Source organism: Opisthocomus hoazin, chromosome 1, assembly GCF_030867145.1.
Source record: "Opisthocomus hoazin isolate bOpiHoa1 chromosome 1, bOpiHoa1.hap1, whole genome shotgun sequence".
NCBI lineage: Eukaryota > Metazoa > Chordata > Aves > Opisthocomiformes > Opisthocomidae > Opisthocomus > Opisthocomus hoazin.
Window position 1 is genome coordinate 111407497 of NC_134414.1, and position 15654 is coordinate 111423150.

At 41.0% G+C, this 15654-nt stretch overlaps 1 protein-coding gene across 4 annotated transcripts in view; it reads right to left on the reverse strand.

Moving 5' to 3' along the window:
• Positions 1–15654, reverse strand: part of JAM2 (junctional adhesion molecule 2) — a 37759-nt gene that overhangs the window by 1741 nt on the left and 20364 nt on the right. For 3 of the 4 annotated variants that reach the window (XM_075433436.1, XM_075433424.1, XM_075433430.1), the window contains exons 2-9: positions 13135–13200; positions 8618–8731; positions 7293–7445; positions 5243–5448; positions 3667–3769; positions 1861–1968; positions 1069–1084; positions 123–156 (exon numbers count right to left, since the gene is read on the reverse strand). In XM_075433436.1, the coding sequence (XP_075289551.1) occupies positions 123–156; positions 1069–1084; positions 1861–1968; positions 3667–3769; positions 5243–5448; positions 7293–7445; positions 8618–8731; positions 13135–13200 (800 nt within the window). The remainder of the gene's footprint in view (positions 1–122; positions 157–1068; positions 1085–1860; positions 1969–3666; positions 3770–5242; positions 5449–7292; positions 7446–8617; positions 8732–13134; positions 13201–15654) is intronic. The other variant, XM_075433443.1, reaches the window with a different exon arrangement.

Genomic DNA, 15654 nt, shown 5'->3' on the forward strand with positions numbered 1-15654 from the left:
GTATCTCCAGGTATTGGTGGCATGTATGGTTTTGTGCAGGGTGTGTGCAAAAGCATCACAGATCTAAGGAATTTTGAAGACATCTAGAACTTTAAACACATTATTGAATGCAAAATACTTGCCTTTTCACTTGTAGATTGATAGTTGGTCTTCTTTCTGTTAAACAACAGGAAAGGAACATAGGTTAAACAGTGACTTCTGGTGTTTGTTTTAACCCTTTGAGAACCTTCTTTATGAATGCATTTTTCCAGATTTCCAGCAATCCTTAGGTGTTTTTCCCCTCTTAGAAAAAAGTTACAATAACAAATCAATTGAATGCTTTTAGACAGCTGTCATTATCTCATGAGCCACTGTGAAATTACCTTCCCTAGCCCGTCTTTTCCAACCTTCCAGTTATGCTTTTTGTCTAGTTCATGGCCAGTATAAGTCACACAGTATTTTAAAGTAATACTTGTATTTCTTTTTAGTATGTTGCACTTTTTTTTTTACCTGCTGTTACCTAGAAGTGCTAAGACAAACTTTTAAAAGCAAAACAAACAAAAGATTTGGAGGCCAGCCTCCAATGAAGCACACAATTTTAGCCTTGTGTAGGAGCACTAAAATAGCTTGAGGAATTCTACTTAGAAATTTAGGTGCATGAAATAAATTCATATCAAAGGAGTAGACCATACAACCCTCAGAACATCTCCACCAGTCATATTTTTACAAAACATTTCCTGAAATAATGGGTAGACGTGGATATAAGGATAGTTCAGTTTGGTTCTGATCATCTTTTGTCTAGTTTCAAGAGAAGACAAATGCATGCTTGCAGCTGAGTTAGGGATGTAAACCATAACTATGTAAAAAGACAGATCTCTACACATTTATCACAGTAATAAAGCTTTAATTCATTTTCTGATCAGCACACTGGTTCTTAAAAGGGAACCAGCCGGTGCTTAGGATCAGGTTTATGTCAGCATTCAAAAAAGCCACTGTACAAGAATCATGTGAGAAAGGCCTTAAAACAATCATCAGAAATACAAATGAAGTTTGCAGTGATTTGTGTACTACTTGCATCAGGATACTTACTGGGAAGAACTTTCCTCTGAAAAAGAAGAAAATAAAAATTAGCAGAAGAACAGTTTCCTTAGCTGATTTAAAGTTCTTTGAAATCGTTATTCATAGCTTATTCAGCTCTTCCGTTTCTAGGAGTTTCTGAACCAAATGTCTCTTTTTGGCATAGTGAGTTTAAACAGAAAAAGGTAAGGCTGCTCTCAAAGGTCAATGCCCTTCCAACGGCAGCTCGCCAGCCAGTCACTTTCCGGCAGCGGACCTTCCCGGCCCCCGACCCTTGGCCCCCCTCCTGGCTGCGCTGAACCCTGCAGGCACCGATGCAAACGCCACGGGGAGGGTTGCTCGCTGCCGAGATTTTTGCAGCAACCCTTCAAAGCCAGCTTTCTGCCCGTGCGCCTTCGCCACGACCCAGGAGAGGGAGCCAGTAACTTGGTTTTCCCTTCATCGGGACTCGGCCGCTCAGACCTTTTCGGCTAGAAGTGACCTTGCAGGGCTTGATTTGAGGTGGCCCCTCTCCGCCATCCCCCCTCCGCACCCGAGCAGGGCGGCTGTAGGAGCCGGGGCTCGGCTGGCTGCTCTGTGGTAGCCTTATGCAACCACACAAACGGCTCCACGGCATCCTTAAAGTACCTTTTGCAGCAGAAGTTGGCAAGAATAAAAATGTCTGCACAAAAAAAGCTGCTGTTGTAATGCTCTTTAGCTTTAGTACCACGGGGTCAGAGCCTTCATGAAAAGGAGGGCATGTTACAGTCAGCAGAAGTACAGACTTTTTTTGATGCGAGGAAGGAGTGTTTTTATTTTACTTACTTGTAAAGTAGCCCTTTTTTTGTGCATAAAATACTCCAAGGCCACACAGTGCCATTACCAAAGCCACAACCACTACAGCAGCGATGATACCACTTACATTAAGGTCATCTGTAATTATAAAACATAAGTCCAACATTTTAAGTTGTAAAAATTTCTATTGGCTGGATTTTATTCCCCTGATTACTATCGGCACCTTCTGTATTTTTAGGTGGTCTTTGGCCCAAGATGCGTCAGTTAATTAGTATCACTTAGACTTGTTGTAGACAAACAGTCCAAAAGCATTACTGTATCGCAGCCAGGCTACCAGGAGGGCTTGATACACTTCGACTCCTTAGTTAGGGTCAAAAGGAAGGAAAGAAAAAGAGGGGTCAAGGGATACATACCCCTTATTATACCTATCCCCAATAAGTATTTATTATTCAAGTCATGTCTCTAAGGGAAAATATCTTGAAATCTTTAAAAGTCTTTAAACATATAGTTAGTTTGCTTAAAATAACGGAAACAGCTGACAGCAATGTCAGGTCCCAGTTCTGAAGAACTCTTCAGGAAAGTTATTTAAAATTCAATGCTTTTTTAATTTTCAAATGGCAAGGCTTTAAAAATTCAACACAATAAAGGCCAACAAATATTTTAGCCCAGATGTCTAAAGTGAAACTCTACACTGGGCTACCAAACCATCTAACCATTCTTATTTTGAAGGTGATGACCCATGCCCACTTCCTGATATAAGAGCTTCAGACAATCATCCATTTTAGCAAAACCAAAAACAATAGCAAGCAGAAACTTTTACACCGTTTTTTGTTATATGTCCAATTACTTATTTGGATCCTGACTTAATATGCATACATCACAATATGGTTGGGAATTTTACCCCCAAACCTATCAATTTTTGTGTATTGGTTGGCGGCAGTTTAGGACCACGGTGAGTATTTCCACAACAGAGGGATTCTGTCTTGGTAGCTTGCGGAACACTTGCTGATAATCAACCAGGAATGCACTAAAAGCCATAATACAGTAATTTTCAGCTAAGGTCTAAGAAAGCACCAGACAATTGTTTTATGGAATACTTGGACATGAACTTCCGTGCACTATTTGTTAGGATCTTTTAGAAACTTTAAACATTTCTTTACCATCTGCTTTTCTATTGCATCTGAAAGAGCTAGTTTTATATTTTGCAAAAACGGTCACACATTTTGGGTTATTATAGACTCTGCCCCGCCAGCCTTTGCTAAATGCTTTATTAGTTAATCAACATTACACTTCACCTACACTGTGCAAGTAGGTTTTTTGAGTCTTTTTTAAGATACACTGACTTCTTCAGTGCTCCTCTGGCAGGTGTAAATGAGTCATTCAGTTAAATTTCTGATCTGGTATGTTAAGATCTCATGTGAATGCATCTCAAAAGGGATGCTTTTCAAAAAGAAAATAACCCAGTGTACTGGCACATTATCCTGTACACTTTCACAAAAGCATTCTGAAATATTAGGGATCTCATATGGACACTGCTGTTGTGTGAAGTTCAGTGTTCAGCAACCTACAGGCTGTCTACTGCAATAATTTTACAGTACAAAACTAACTACTTTTCTGTGAAATACAACAAGATACATTTGTGCTGTACAAACGGAACGCTTTAAGTAACTGCAGCAACTACACGTAAGGAACTCATATTATCATAATTCCTCCCCCAAAATGCCATAACAAAACAAAGATATAATTCAATCTGGTCTTAGCTTCTCAGCTGCATCATACAATAAAATCATTCCTATTGCAAGACTGGTTTACAGCCTTATTTGCTTTGACACATACCAACTTGCATTCGCTTCACTGAGCATTTCTGAGATAATCCAATCCCATTGGAGGCTTCACAGAAATACTCTCCAGTGTCATTCTTTGTAACTGTGTTAAATAGCTGTTAAGACAGAGTCCAAAACCATTATTAGAATGGAAAAAAAAATAAATCAGAATTTCCTGTGGGATAGAAATTTTGACAGGTCAACAGGGTTTTGTTTGCTTGTTTTTTTAAACAAATAAAACTGAAAGAAAGTGAGAAATTCTCATCCAATTCAACCTCATAATTCAGCCTGGTCCTTATCTTCAGCTTCTGGTCTGAGAGTCTTTTAGATGAACATTTTAATTAGATGGAGTGTATTTACAAGGAGATGCTTTTTCAGTGGGTCAGTACTTTCCAATAAAATGCATTTTCTTAGACATGCTCTACTTTCAGAATTCCTGAAATAAGAATATGTTGTTCATTTTACCAAAACAACAACAATAAAAAAATTACAAAAAAAAAAAAAGTCCTGAACTACAACAAATATTTCCCACAGAAAGTTTGTCGGGTTTTTTCCCCCCTCCAGAAATGGCACTTTCTCTCTTCTTCCAATGGAGAAATGCTAAACTGCACTATTTATCAAATACTATTCCTGTAAAAATGAAAATGAGAAAGCAAGAGATGGACAGAGGCTGGGCTCCTGTCAATTCCAGTATTTCTTTGTGGTGTTTTTTTGGTTTTTTTTAACCCATTAGACTTGTTAACTTTTCCCCCCTCTAATATATCCCATACTTTAAGACTTTCAGAAATGATTAGTTAATTTTGAGTGATCCATCTAATTCCCACAGTGTGCTGAAAGATCCACAGCACCTCTGAATGCTTAGTCACGTTCCAGTTTCCAAGTCTGATCATGCACAAGAGCAGGGTGTTCCTAGAACAACTCTTTAGTCCCAAAAAATCTCAGCTGACAATGCGTCATAAGTAGTATATATAAATTTTCTTAGAAGGATCAGCTAATCTGGGGGGCAGTGGGGTGGGGGATGAGGGAGGGGGGATGAGAAAGATGGACAGTTCTGGGGAGAAAAAAAAAAATTATACAAACACCTAAAAACCACACTAAGCTTACTTAAAGCCCTGACTTGTTCCTACTGACTTGATAATTACTGGACTGGAAGTTGTAAACACCACTGGATTGCACAGATTCTGCACTGCCCTTAGTGATGCACTCCCACTGAAGTGTGTGAAGTTGCTATTTCAGATTTTAAGGCTCTATCAAATATAGCTCTGTTCACATACTGAGAGATCATTCTCACCTGGCACTGGTTAGCTAACTGACAAGGTGAAATCTGACATTTGTTTTCTAGATTCTGCTCATTTATCATTACTGCAGCCTTGCAACTCACCCAGTTTGTCTGTATCACTCAATGTCTATGGCTTGTAATTGGTCTGAGGCAGAAACCATCTTATAGGTGGCACATATTTCAGCATGACATTGTTCTCCGACACAGACCTTGTGCATTTTTGGATTAAGAGCCCTGTGCATCATTGTACTAAACAGTAAATTTGGTCTTCTTGATAGCTGGTTATTACAGAGTTGGCTATTACACTTACCAGAGTGCCAGACTTTTTATTCATGGTGTAAGTTATGTTTGCTGCTCTAGCAGTGCTTGTTCCAGTCTTTTCCAGTAAGGCAACACCGTTCTTGTACCACTGGTACTCAGATGGAGGAGATCCCTCAGTCTCCTTACAGCTCAGTTCCACTACTGTTCCCGTCATTGCAGAGCTGGGTACTTCACACACTGGAGTAGTTGGAGCAACTGGACAAGAAAATTGCACTCGTTAAGCAGTCTTACAAGTATTGTGTGTAAGACAACAGTTTGACAGTCACTGGTGAGAAGATGACGACTTGCACACGCGCTTAGCAACTACCATGTTAATGAAGAGAGGTGCTGAAGTAGGGGTTGAAGGCAGAGTCCTGCTACTGGAGAGCATGATAAAATTTGTGAGTTGCTAAAAAAACAGAAGAAAGAGGCTTGCTCCCAGCATCCCCCCACACATGCTGTGTCATCCTATCTCCAATCTATACACTGTCATCCAATCCCAGAGTGTTCGTTTTGCCACATGCTTATGGGGGGCCTCTTGCTCTCAGTCAACGGAGGGATAACTCAGTGCATCTGTAGTTCAGAAATTCCCCCCTCCCCCTCTCCCCTGCCCCATTATTTAAAAATTGCAATGAGGAAGAGAAAAATGATTTTTTTGTATTAAAAAAAGTCAAGTCTTTTTGAAAAATGATCATCAAAAAGAATTACCAAGACAGGTCATCATCACAGCCATTGTGTAGGTCCCAAGTTGAGGACCAAAACCAACTGACTACTAAATTTCAGTTTAAATTAAAAACAAACATTCTCACATACAGATGCAGAAGAACTGATAATTCCTTCTGCCATGCAGATGAACATGTCTTTTCCAATTATTGTTTCGTGGACAGAAAAGAAACTTAATTTTTTTTTTTTTCCCCCAGTAACTTGAAGCTATGCAGAAGAAAACTAAGGGTGAAGAGGCATGCATGGTACGTTAAAAGTTCTAGTGACACCTTAACAGGTACTCGTCGTTTTTTCTTGGATGTTTTTAAAATAAAAAGCAAAAATAAAGAAAATCAAGTTAAAGACTAACAAATTCCCATTCATTTTCAAAAAGGTTTGAGAGGAATACACATACACACTCTCTCCTTTGGGCTCTCAGGTTTCAACTGTACATTAAGAAGCCACATTTAAAAGAGGAAATCTGTTGAAAGAGTGGAATAAAGAAGGAAAAAGTGTCATTACCTCGTTGTTGGAGCTAATCAGAAGTTAAGTAATTTATCATCTTTGATGAAGAACTTTGAGATTTTATTTATAATTTTAAAAGATCAATCATGTTTTTATAGAAAAAAACAATATAGAAACTACAAAAGCAAATATTTTCTTTTCTCTCTATATTGAGAAAAGAGGAAAACTACCAACCTCTGCCACTCATCCATTAGGAAAAATACCAGGAACAATGTAAAAAGAATGTGCTCAGTATTCACTTTTCCCTCCTTTCCCCAACTGGGAAAGAAAACAAACAAAAAGCCGCAAAGAACAACCACCCCCCCCCAAGCCAACACCATCTCTCCTGTAAATAAAGCCCATGGATTGCTAGCTCGCTGGCTGGCATTGCACAGACACTGCAGCAGTTTCTCCTTCCAAAAACAGGAGGAGACTGTAGCATATTGGAATGAATTGCTGCTTAGGAATATTTGATAAATGTTGACAGATGCTGACTTTCCAGTGCCAAACACCATGATCATCTTATCCAGATTCTCAGCCACTGAGTGACTTCACTTTAGTAGAAATGGAAGTTTCACCATCACATATATCAGTGCAGTTGCTTAGTTTTGAGAACTGAAACCCACATTTATATCTACAAAACCCTCGTTATATTCCTTTCTAATGCAAATATGCATTTTGCAAAGCTCTTTTGCTAAGTGTGTTGTAGAGTGTCTATGTGCACGTGTTTATAAACCCAGCCCAAAGAAGGCCCAAAAACCCAGTAGCCACACACCATATGGACAACCCTACCTTCAGCACCCCTTGCCATCGTTCAGTTTTTTTACAGAAGCCCAAGTAATAAAAGTTTGTACCCAATACTGTGAGAGTAAGAGTAGCCTCTCCCAGGCGTTGCCCCTCTTCACTCTTTGCACTGATTTCACAGCGGTAGGTCCCAGAATCCTTTCTAGTCACATTTCTAATACGGATTCCTGTATTCAGCATCTCTGCTCGGCCTCGAAGATCACCTTTAAGGGAGAACAGGCAGAGAGGTTTCTGCTCTTTGCTTATAGCAAATGTCTATGTCTCATTGGCTTGTTCTGAAATCACACACAGTTTATGAACTATTGCTCATTTATTCAGTGTTGGTTATCTGTCACCAAGGAGCAACATGTAATCCCTTTCCCAAGACAGTAAGAACCTTCCGCAACTTGTCCATTTAGTCCAGAAAACCTCAGTTCAAAAAACCTACATCTGTCCTACATTTTCTAGTTGGAAGATGGGATGCTTTTTTTCTGCAGATATTTCAAGAAAACATGAATAGCAGTAGTCAGGTGACAAAAAAGACATCATTTTCCACTAGAGGGATGGCAATCACTAATGTAATTACCTTACAAAATAACTGTGAGCAAGACCACAGCAAAATATTTGATATTTTAACCCAGCAGAAGATATTGCCATCAGACTTCTTACAATGAGGGTTTTTTTTCATTCTACAGCTTGTTATGCAATTAAAGTTACGTGTACACACAGGACCATGAGTTCCAGTGGTCCTCTAAATTAAACATATGCAGAAAAAAATCAAGTTCATCAACAAGACCAGCACATCTTGCAAGCTCTACAAACTAACAAAATCGCTGTGCTTTTATTTTACTTCTCAGCCTTCATTTATTGCGTACAAGGTACCAGAGACCCATAATTTTCTTCAACACATAAAGCTGAGGTAAGTCCTTTTCAGAACATATAAACAGAAATTCCACTTCTGAAAAGAATACAAATAATTTAAAATATACAGCTGAGCTTATATTTTATGTATATAAAAATTGATGCATTATTCATATCTAAGCCTCAAGCTCTACAGGAGGCTTCAGAAACCTCTTTGTAGGACAGCAGTGCAGAGCCTGCAGTAGTTTTGGGGAGTTTATATCTGAATGTGATGTCATTTTTGAAAAGTTTCAAGGAATATGCGGTGCCATTTTTCTTAGTCTTGATTTTTACTACTAAGAAATTTTATTAAGAAATTATTTCCCCCCCCCCACCCGGGGAAGAATTCTTTTCCTCAAAAGGATAGCTGTTCAATATGGAGAGTCGAGAGCACTCTCTTTCAGTCACTTTCCTAACGTTATTCTCCAAGAAAGAGTTGACATCTATGCTAGAGAATGACATATTAAACCGTCACTCTAAGTTTGTAGTACTGTACCTGTAAATTCACCATTGTAGTAGACAAATGAGACTCCTCGAGACTGGATTTTCTTCCATTCTATTCTTAAGCTCATTCCTTTTGAAAACTTGTGCTTGCAACTAAGAATAGCCTCTAGAGGGGAGGAAAAAAAAAAAAAAAGAGAAAAAGAACTCAAAAGGGAAAATTAGAGACTTTAGTATTGTGTTTGGTACATATTCAGGCTCCACAAAATTAATATTCCCCCTTCAAAAGAACTTGAGCAGTCAGCAAGGGCCAGATCTACTCCTCAAAGTGATGCCATCAGCCCTTCTCCAAATTTACACACACACAGTAGGGAAACAGAAACTAGTAATTCTCCATACTTCAATGGCCTTTGGATCAAATTTCAGGTGTTGGGGACTAGATATTCCTGTGTTGGATGGGCACAGTTTCTGTATTACTACCTTCATTTTAGGTTTAAGTATTTTAGTCAGTGAGCAGATCACCATTAAAAAAGGACTCTGACCTTGTTATCAGCAATATTTTGTGAATTACCATTCTGAATTAAGTATCAGGAGTTCAACTATTTAAACGTATAACTTAACACATATGAAAAACATACCAGTAAGATGGTTAAATATTCTCCTAAGTAACTTACATATTTAGTTACAATTTCACATTGGTTGTTGGAAGGGTATGTGGAAGGTGAGAGTCTGCTTCATTAAGATTTCCAAATGAAGGACCTTTTCAATGCAAACGCAGTAACAAGTAAAGGAGGCAGCAACAAACAAAACCAGAGACACACAAACACGACAGACCAGGACTAACAGAGATGATGACACAGACCATCAGTCAGCAAACAAACCGATGGGACTGTGGTGTGGGCAACTGGAGTGAGTGAGGGTCTCTGCATCAGTAGTTGGAGGGGCCACAGATGCTGGGAGTGTGTGTTGGCGAGCCTCACAGCATGTGCACCTGGAGTGCTAGCTGTCTGGGCAGAGAGGGGTGGTTTGGGTAAACCTAGGAGCAGCAATTGGGGTCACACTGGGGGCGTAGACACACCTGGGCTTGTGATGCTGGCTTCTGGAAGTGGAGGTGTGTGGGGTGCGTACAGTATTTGTATCTTCCCTAAACTTAGTGTGCCTGGAGGTGTGTGTGTGTAGTTCACTAGCAAACTTCAAGCTGGACGAGCTGGTGAGCAGGGCAGGGGTAGCAGGTAGGCAGAGGGGCTGTGCTGGTACTCAGGGGATCCAGGAACATGCATGTGCCTGTGAATCTAGAGAGTGTTGTCTGAGGGCTTTCACCACTGAACTTCAATCTCCACCAGCCAGAGAGGAGGAAGGAGGCTGAGCTCTCTATACTTAATGCTTCATGTGTGCCCAGGCAGTGTTACACGTGGGTGCTGTTGAAGGCAGCACTTCGTCTGTGGCAGTCTGTGTTGCTGGCAGTGCCAGTGTTGCGAGCGTGTGTATGTGTGGGTGTGCACACACACGCATGTATCCCTGCAATGCACATGCAGCCTTGCTACTGGGTGAACCTGCAAATGGGAAAGCAACAGCTGTGTCCATCGGCCTGGGACAAAGACCGTCAAGTCTCCAGGCGTGTTGGGTTGGGCTCCAGTGGCCAGGCAGCAGGAACCCCCAGGCCCCGGACCTGCTGGCAGCAGAGGCTGCTCATAACATCCCTTGATGATTACCTCTTATTTTTCTCAAGTTTGAGAAAAGAAGGTTCATACAATTGTTCGCCTTTCTGTCCATCCATTCAAGTTTCCCTGACTTCTGCACAGTGGGCATCACCAGCTTTCACAGAGAGGCTGAGATTTCAAAAGTTACTGATTATTGCTAAAGTTTCCATAAACTGGGTAGGAAACAAGCCAAAATTAGTGCTCCTAATGAGGAACAGGTCATACTGGGAGCTCAACTTTTCTTCTCTCTCACAGCAGGGCATCAGCATATGCCATCAGTAGCATGTAGCTTGCATCATAATAATTGTGGTATATGGTCAAGCCTATAGTTATTATGGGGGAACTAAAAAGGGAGAGAAGACATGACAACTGTACAGGTGAGTTATTGGGACAAACTCAGTGTTTCAGTAGTTCCACACTCTGTGGAACAGCATGATGAAGTATATATATAGATTATTTTTCTTCCCCAGTATGTAGCTCTTAAGTCAAGATATTAATAAGAATTGTTGGGAGACAACATCAGAGAAGAGAATCCAACCACACATCTGACTGGCTCCAGATCTATTAATAAAGTAAAATTTAGTATATCCCAGAAACTGCTGTAAAAGAAACAAATACAACATTGATCTTGCCACCTCCAGTACAGGCCAGAGTGTCAAGGATCAAAAGCCTTTACAGTTTTGGCAATGCCTGTCTAGCTTTCGAGAGACGAACGCCCACTGCTCAAACATATAGTCAATCTGCATTAACCAGCATCCTTGTTTCCAGTCTCAGCAAACAAAGCTGAAAAGCAATTAAGAGCTACAGACAGATCTACCCACTCACTCTGAGTCTGATTTCCCAGGTCTGTTCTGTAAAGAAACAAAAAGCTTCCAAGGGGCCAGACTGGTAGCCTTGGTGATCTCTCATAGGGGAAAAAAACGTCCAGACTTGAAAGAAAGATTGAGGCAGGAGGGCATTCTTTGCCAGAAGCATGTTACACATGCACTGCCTGCTTCGAAAAACATGCTGTGCACTCAGGAAGCCCGAGGTTCCTGACTTCAGGTTGAATGGATGGGTGGAGGCTTCCTGAATCTTAAGATTTGCTAAAGTTTCCTTTCCATTTTGTTTTCATATCCTTCTAACAAAGAAAACCCATCATTCAAGCTCAGCTTGCTTTTGCAACTGACCTTGTGACAGGTCTCATGAGCTGGTCTATATTAGTTGACAGAAAGACAGCTCAGCTGAAGTGCTCTCAACTGAACAAGTCACCTTCATCTTGAATGAGCTGCCCCTTCCTTCCATGCTACATTTTGTCATTTCAGATAAAGTTAGCATTGATGCCCTCCCACTAATCTTCTTTGGAGAAAGGGAACAGAATTGAAGAAAGCGAGAGCACGCTGAACAGAGACAACACAATAAACCCCTCCTTCATTATAGCTCCCCTCTCCTGCTTTTTTCCATACAAACAGAGTCAGCAAGAGGTATTTTTCAGAACCAGTCAGCTTGACTTGCATTAAGGTAGGCCCACAGGATGCTGTGCATCAGCACAGGCTCTGGCAGGCCTGGAAGAACCTTCTTGGATCTTGGAGACATCTGGACAATGTTTAATTTGAATTTACATCTGGTCTGGAGGCTATCATTTGGTTATAGAACCACAGAATATTTAAAGTTGGAAGGGACCCATAAGGATCATCGAGTCCAACTCCTTGCTCCTCACAGGACTACCTAAAACTAAACCATATGACTAGAGAGCATCATCCAGATGCTGCTTGAACTCTGACAGGCTTGGTGCTATGACTGCTCTCCTCTACAGTAACAGGAGTTGGAGAAGAAAAGAAAAATGCATTTCAGATCAGCTGCATTCAGTTGATCAGCTACCTCTGTCAGCCACCTATCAGCTACACAAAAAGAACTCGGCATGGCATCTGAGCTATGTTAAACTGTTCTCTATCATACATATAACAAAAGAACAAAATGCAAGCCATATGTCATATAAAAAGACAAAACCTATTCAAGCTTTAGTATTACCTGAAGATCTTGTCTCTCCTCTTGCCTTTTCGGAGCTCTAAATGTATTAAGTTTTTCTCCCCCAAAAGTAACAAGAATACTTTACAAAAGCCCAGCTGACAGCTTTAGAGACCTCCAAAATATTTGGTTATTACATCATTTGGTTATCACACATATATCAAACAGATGAATAAAGCCTAAAGCTCAGCAAACAGTTCTTTCAGTTCCTGAATTCCCATTTCTATCCATTCCAAACAAATGCAAAAAACCAAACCAAAAAACTTCACATAATCTGCAAACTTCACATACACACTACCAGGATCCCTTTCTCATCTACTCAGCAAACATCAGGTTTTCTTCCTTGCCCCTTTAACTTTTCTAGTACATTACTGGAAGTAATTTGCCATTTTACATATGACATATACAAACATAAATATGTAGACAGCTATTATAGTTACTGACAATTTAAAATAGTCATTAAATTATAGTTACTGACTACTAGCTGACTTACAGTTGTCCTCTCTCTAGTTCCTCACTTCTGTCTGGTAAGATAACTAATGCTTCGCCTTTCTATCAGTTCCCAGCATTTTAGGTGGAAAGAAACCAGGCAGAAGTTACAGAGTGAGCTACTAGGACTGACAAACAAGTCACAGAATCACAGAATAGGTGAGGTTGAAAAGGACCTCTGGGGAGTGTCTGGTCCAACCCCACATCAAGTAAGAGAAAATGAGGACAAGACCAAGATTACAAAAAGAGTCAATGGAGAGAGCAGGACCCCTCAGGAAAGAGGCAGACAATCTTAACAGGTGCACAGCTTCTGTATACATAGGTTACATGTATTGTGTACATATTAAAAATAATCACAGCAATGCCCATACTGTACCCTTAAACTCCTCTGCTTCTACATTTTTGTTATCCGTTTCAATGGAAATTCCAGACACTTTGCAATCTGCAAGGGGACAGAAAACAGAAGACAGTTCAGCAATAAACACCCGTAGTTTCATATATGCTTCAGCATCTACAAGCAATATTTTTGAGACCTCCTTACACTAGACAGATTAGATACTGTCTACTAGAGAGCACAGGACTAAGAGCTAGACCAGGGCTGGCCATGTGGGTGGCCTTCAACAATTCATCTTTTCCTCTCCATGCCCTGGCACCTGTAAAAAATAGTAATATTTCTCTTTTACAATAGCATGATAATATTTACATGTGAGAAGTTAGATATAAGCAGTAGGCATTGTTTTATACTGGGGTAATGTCTCAGTCTGTTTCTAACTGGTGAGACTTGTATTAATCCATAAGTATATTTTCCATTGCATTAGTATTACAAGGCAGGCATGTTTACTGAAGAATAAAATGTACAGCTTCAACATGGTAAAAAAATGCATGTAGTAATTGGCAGTTACCTCAAACTCTTGTTGAAATGAGAAGGGAAAAGTTAGTCAACACTTCTATAGTTTTATATCACAGAGAGGAAAAACACCCCATACATTCTTGGACATCTCTTGTATCGCAAATACTGAAATTCTGGAGGGAACAAGTGAAATAACCACTAGCCCTACATCCTTCTCCACTGCACCTCACTGTACATCCTCTCTTAAGAGCTGCTCGCCTCCCAGAAAAGGAGTCCACCTTGTTCTCTCACAATTCAGAAGTGTTCCTGTAAGGCCCAAGAGTCGGTCACAGTTATTCTGATTACTCCATGGCAGGCTACAACTCTGCCAAGGGCTTAAGAACAGCTAAATAGTTCTTCACACAGGTGTACGTGAACCTTTTATTATTTTTCTCAAAAGCATCTCAAGTTCCTTGGGTTTAGGACCAGTTTTGCAGACAGCATGGATACTCTTAATGCAGTCTGTTTCCTCCACCCACACCAGCCAACTGAACAATTGCTACAGAGGGCATGAACAAGAACTGAGCCCCTCTCCCCATCAACAATATTTAGAAAAATGGCTTAAGAACATAACGTTCTTTTAATTGATAGAAACTAGTCTTGCTTTACTCCTTTCAGTCTGCTCTTGCTATTTACCACTCTTATGCACATAGGTCTCCTTTGTTCATGCCCAAAGAATTAATTTCCCTTTCCCCTGCCTAATGGGGGAAAAGTTGCGCACAATCTAGCAGATAGATATCCAATCTTGATCTGAAGACAAACAGATCAAGAATCTTTTGCTTCTTATTGTTTTCTTTTGACAGTTGATTACTTGCGTTGAAGCGTGTGCCTCATTTCTCACTTGAATGAGTCCATTTGGGCTTTCAGCCACGGTTTCTTGAAGCTCTGAGTTAGCATGCCATTTTCTTTGTATGAAGGTACCATCATAGAATCACAGAATGGTTTGGGTTGGAAGGGACCTTTAGAGGTCACCTAGTCCAATCCCCCTGCAGTGAGTAGGGACATCTTCAACTAGATCAGGTTGCTCAGAGTCCTGTCCAACCTGGCCTTGAATGTTTCCAGGAATGCGGCCTCCGCTGCCTCTCTGGGCAACCCACTTCAGTGTTTCACCACGCCCATTGTAAAAAATTTCTTCCTTATATTGAGACTAAATCTACCCTCCCTTAGTTTAAAACCATTACCCCTTGTCCTATTGTAGCAGACCCTGCTAAAAAGCCTGTCCCCATTTTTCTCGTAGGCCCCTTTAAGCATTGAAAAGCCGCAATAAGGTCTCCCTGCAGCCTTATCTTCTCCAGGCTGAACAGCCCCAACTCCCTCAGGCTGTCCTCACAGGAGAGGTGCTCCAGCCCTCTAATCATTATTGTGGCCCTCCTCTGGACCTGCTCCAACAGGTCCATGTCTTTCCTGTGCTGAGGGCTCCAGAGATGGATGCAGGACTCCATGTGAGGTCTCACCAGCGAGGAGCAGAGGAGCAGAATCACCTCCCTCAAACTGCTGGCCACACTGCTTTTGATGCAGCCCAGGACACAGTTGGCTTTTCGGGCTGTGAGCATACATTGTTGCCTCATGTCCAGCTTTTCATCCACCAGTACCCCCAAGTCCTTCTCAGCAGGGCTGCTCTCAATTCCCTCATCCCCCAGCCTGTATTGATACTGGAGGTTGCCCCAACCCACGTGCAGGACCCCGTGCTTTGCCTTGTTGAGCCTCATGAGGCTCACACAGGCCCACTTCTTGAGCTTGTCCAGATCCCTCTGGATGGCATCCCATCCCTCAGGCATGCTGACTGCACCACTGAGCTTGGTGTCATCTGCAAACTTGCTGAGGGTGCACTCGATCCCGCTGTCTATGTCACTGATGAAGATGTTAAACAGTACTGGTCCCACAGAGCATCACACACAATCATGGTTTTCTTCTTGATTAATGATCATTCCTTATTATTCAAGTCTGGCACTACAGAGGGAATTGTCCATCCAAACTGTTTCTACATCCCTTTCCCTCCATAATTTT